Below are 3,837 nucleotides of genomic sequence, written 5' to 3' on the forward strand. Positions count from 1 at the left end.
CGCCGCTGCCGGTTAGTTGCGAAAGAATGACCAGCATTACGACGCAGAGATGACCGCAGACCACTTCGTCGAAGCCCTGCATCCTTTCGTCGTTGTTAAATATTTCGGACGTCGATTTCAGGTAGTTCGCAAGCGCGAGAAGCGGAACGCCACCGAAAGAATAAAAAAACGAAAGCGCTTCCGTCCTCGGCAATTCAATAACATACCCAATGGGTTCCCGGGTTGAGAGAATTATCCAAGTTGACCACTCCGCTTTCGCCGCCACTTCGGGGTCCGTTAGCAGGCAATGTATCGGACATGAACACACCTCTGAAGTTTATAACGTTGAACAATTCGGCTAGAGACTCAATATCTTCGTTTGAAAGGGGCACTTTTTTTAAGGTTGAATTTCTTCAACGCTGCTGCGGTGGTTTGATTCTTTGTTCTTCTTCTCTTTAATCCGGAACCAGTAGCGTTCATCTTGCTTTCCACGGCGAGGTTGTGTCTTTTTTGCTCTTCGAGCTCTTTTGTGTTCTTCTTGGCATCGATCGCGGTTATCGCGATCGCGGCACTACCACCTGCGAGACTTCCCACGGCTCCGAGAGCAGCGAGGATCGCGGGAATGCTGAAAATGAAACCTCCCTGCTTTCTTGACCTAGACTTTTGCAACTTGCTTAGCAGTGGCCTGCTGAGAAGGAGCTTCATCCCGTGCCCCTTCTTTAAACATTTGTTTTTCTTCTCGCGTTGCTTCTTCGTGAGTATAGAATCGATGCCCGAAACCTTTTTGAGTTCCGAGTAAGGGATTTGATAAGCCACTCCTTTCGGACGCATTGCGAAGAACTCCTATTTTATTATGTCTGTTTATTTACTTACTGCTATCCGTGAACTGCATTCTTCTTCAGCTGCTGCCTTCTTTTCTCTCTGTGCCACCCCAAGACCAACATTGGGATAGTGTAGGAAAGAACAATAAATGGAGAGAAAAGGTTTTGGTGATACGATAGGGAAGAGACTGCCGTTTATTTCAGAAAAAAATAGATGTATGCCGGAAATGAAGTGAATGAAAAAGTATTTTGTGTGTGTGCGTGCGAAGTGGATTCGTTATATACAGGATTAGAATTAGCCTAATTACAGATATTGCATGATTTGGACTTCTCTCCGATTGGTGAATAGCCCCATGGAACGGTGTGAATACCACAGTTCAAAACTTTTCTCTTGTCGTCCTCTGCATCCAACGCCACTTTGTTCAGTTTCACGGTCTTCACATCATGGTCTATGCTCTGGAACCTCCTGTCTTCCCGCAGAATGGGGAGTTTCTTCTTCAGGCATTGGATGTAATCCTCGACGTTTAACTTCCCCTGAACAGTGCTTTTCCCAACCCCCTTGGACTTCTTGATGGTGCGACGGTCGTTCTGATACAATACGATTTAGCCCTGAGTCCCTCGAACTCTCTGATGATCTCACCGTTCATTTCGTCCTTCATCAATCCGGGAACTTGGCAAAATGTTGTAGGGGTTCGGCTGTGGATAGCCCGAAGTGTCGAAATGTTCCTTCAATTCGGTTGTCATGCCCCTGTACGGATCTTCCTTCATCACATAAACGAAACTGTCCGTATCCATGTAAGCGATCTGGATTTGATTTTTGTATCGTGGCTTCATGATGCTGTAGTGGAACTCGTACATTTGCAGTTTCGACAGTTCGAGAATTGAAGCCCCCACGTACGTCGGTTTTTTGAACGTAATGCAGGATTTGTCAAGATGAAGCAACGTCAGGTTCTCGGTGAAAATTTTCCTGCTCTTGAAGCGTGGGTTGGCAACCCACTTCCTGCATTTTTTTTCGTCCGAAACTATCTTGACGTCCTTGTATTTCCTTACATTCTCCATTGTTTTTCCGTAGGTGGCGTTGTTCATCAGTTTATACATATCCTTATCCAGGTCAGATGTCGCCACCTGCCGCTTCTGGGTGTTCATGTTGATGTAGGGTTCCAGCCATTTGCCCTGCGTGAATTTCAAAACTCTGTGCACTTTAGTTAAAACAAGGCCCTGCTGGAGATAGAATTTCAGCAGTTTGCAGTGCACTACGTAATGATCCTTCCTCTCCAACGTCAGAAGCAGTTTTGGTTGATTGGAGCGAGGAGGACATTTTAGCTCAGTCTCCAGAGGAAAATCCGAATGGAGCTGGTGCAATTCTGAAGGATACTCCAAGTCTACCTCCGCGAAGTATCCTGTCGATCCTTCAAAATTATCCTCTTGAAGCAGATGTTTCAGTTCTTCTTCGGTGATGTCCGACCACTCGAAATTAGACTGTGGCAGCTTCTGCGTCATCACATAACCATACAGGTTGTTGGCGTCCAAGTATATTATGTAGCTGGACTCCTGATTGGGATCGTACTCGTTTCCCATGTACTCGTTGTTTGCTTTCGCATGTCTTAAACAACATTGCACGATGCCGCCCCTGATACATTTCTCGATGAAAAGCTGCATGTCGCATTGATCTTCCGCGAAAAGTTGCAATCGGATGCTACTGTAATACAACATGGCATTCCAGGTGAATCCCGACAGACTCACGAAGTGCGCAGGGTCGACTTTGTAATCACGAATAGCGGTTTGACGAAACGCTTGGAGCACGTCGAATAGGAGAAGCACGTCAAGCTTCAAGTATCCATCGTGGAAATCACCCAGCGAGCAGCATCGAAACTCGTTCCACATACGTTTGGCGTGCGCGTAGTCTTCGTCGGAACACACGGAGTCCTTCAAGGTTGAATTGAAAGCGTCTTTTGACAGAAGATCCGTCTCGTCGAACTTTTCGGGCCCGTCGACGTACTCATATGGGTACACTCCTTTCCTTCGAATAGCGTCCAAGGACACATCTGGGAAATGATCTCTGGTAACTTCCGGCACGTCCAACATGGCGACGCATTTTTCGGGGCTAGCCTGGAGAAAGCGGTAAGAATCGATGAATGTAAGTTCAATTCTTCTGTATTTTGGCTTCTTGCCAGCAGCGCACAACGTGCACTCATCGTCGCAGGGGATCATTTTGCTCATCTTACCATGATAGCCCGGTGGAATATTCACCCACTTGCTGATAGTAATGTATTTCTCGTCGGTCTCGTCAATCACACGGATGGATTTTTTGTCATAGCCCACCTCTTTGACGAAATGGTGAAGATCATAATTGCTGAGCCCGTGGAAAAATACCGGCACAAACTTGGCAGTTTGAAGCTTCAAATTGCATCTATTGCATAACGGACGGATGTACTGGCCCGTTACTTGATTGTGGTGTGCCACTTTTATCACACAATCATCAAATTTGGACCCGCAATTTGGACAATGTGTTGCACAAACAAACCTCAATTCTTCGTCTTCGGTAAGACCATTCATGGGTTTAGTCCTGAACAAAACATCACTCCATTCCTCCACTTCCTTGACAAGGAATTCCAGGAAGCGTTTTCCAGCCTCGGGTCCTCGGTAAAGAATTGGTTCATTGCTATCTTCGTCCGCTCCTGCCATCCAGTGCACGTAGTATGCGAAACTGCAAGGTATGTGCTCGTGGTAGGCAGTAGTTGATGATTTCGCCGGATCGGGGTCGCAGATCGCCATGGGCTTCAAGAATGCCTCGAAGTCCGCAACGATGACAACGGGGACCTCCAGCTGGAACTTTTACTTTCTGAAGAAATGGGAACCACCAGAGAACACGCACCTGGATGGTTGATGCTGCAGGCATTCTCTGAGGTGCTCCTGCAGCCTCTCCTTGGCGGTTCTTGAACCTAGGTTGCTGAAAAATGACATACATCGATAACATATTTCGATTGGATGTTCATGTTTCGTTATCTCGCTTCTGACCAGCTTCGAAAGATCACGG

The 3,837-nt window shown here is 46.8% G+C and overlaps 1 protein-coding gene across 1 annotated transcript; it reads right to left on the reverse strand.

Annotated features, from left to right (window-relative positions):
* Positions 1 to 1,436: 1,436 nt before the first annotated feature.
* On the reverse strand, positions 1,437 to 3,575 carry LOC145989030 (uncharacterized). The gene has a single exon (XM_083124328.1). It carries the CDS (start codon positions 3,573 to 3,575, stop codon positions 1,437 to 1,439), a length of 2,139 nt encoding a protein of 712 aa, XP_082980454.1.
* Positions 3,576 to 3,837: the final 262 nt, after the last annotated feature.

The sequence above is a fragment of the Lepisma saccharinum genome, chromosome 6, assembly GCF_977018435.1.
Source record: "Lepisma saccharinum chromosome 6, izLepSacc3.1, whole genome shotgun sequence".
NCBI classification, from domain to species: domain Eukaryota; kingdom Metazoa; phylum Arthropoda; class Insecta; order Zygentoma; family Lepismatidae; genus Lepisma; species Lepisma saccharinum.

Excerpts from the sequence above, each read along its gene's own strand:
- LOC145989030 (XM_083124328.1), bottom strand. The coding sequence starts at position 3,575 with ATGGCGATCTGCGACCCCGATCCGGCGAAATCATCAACTACTGCCTAC.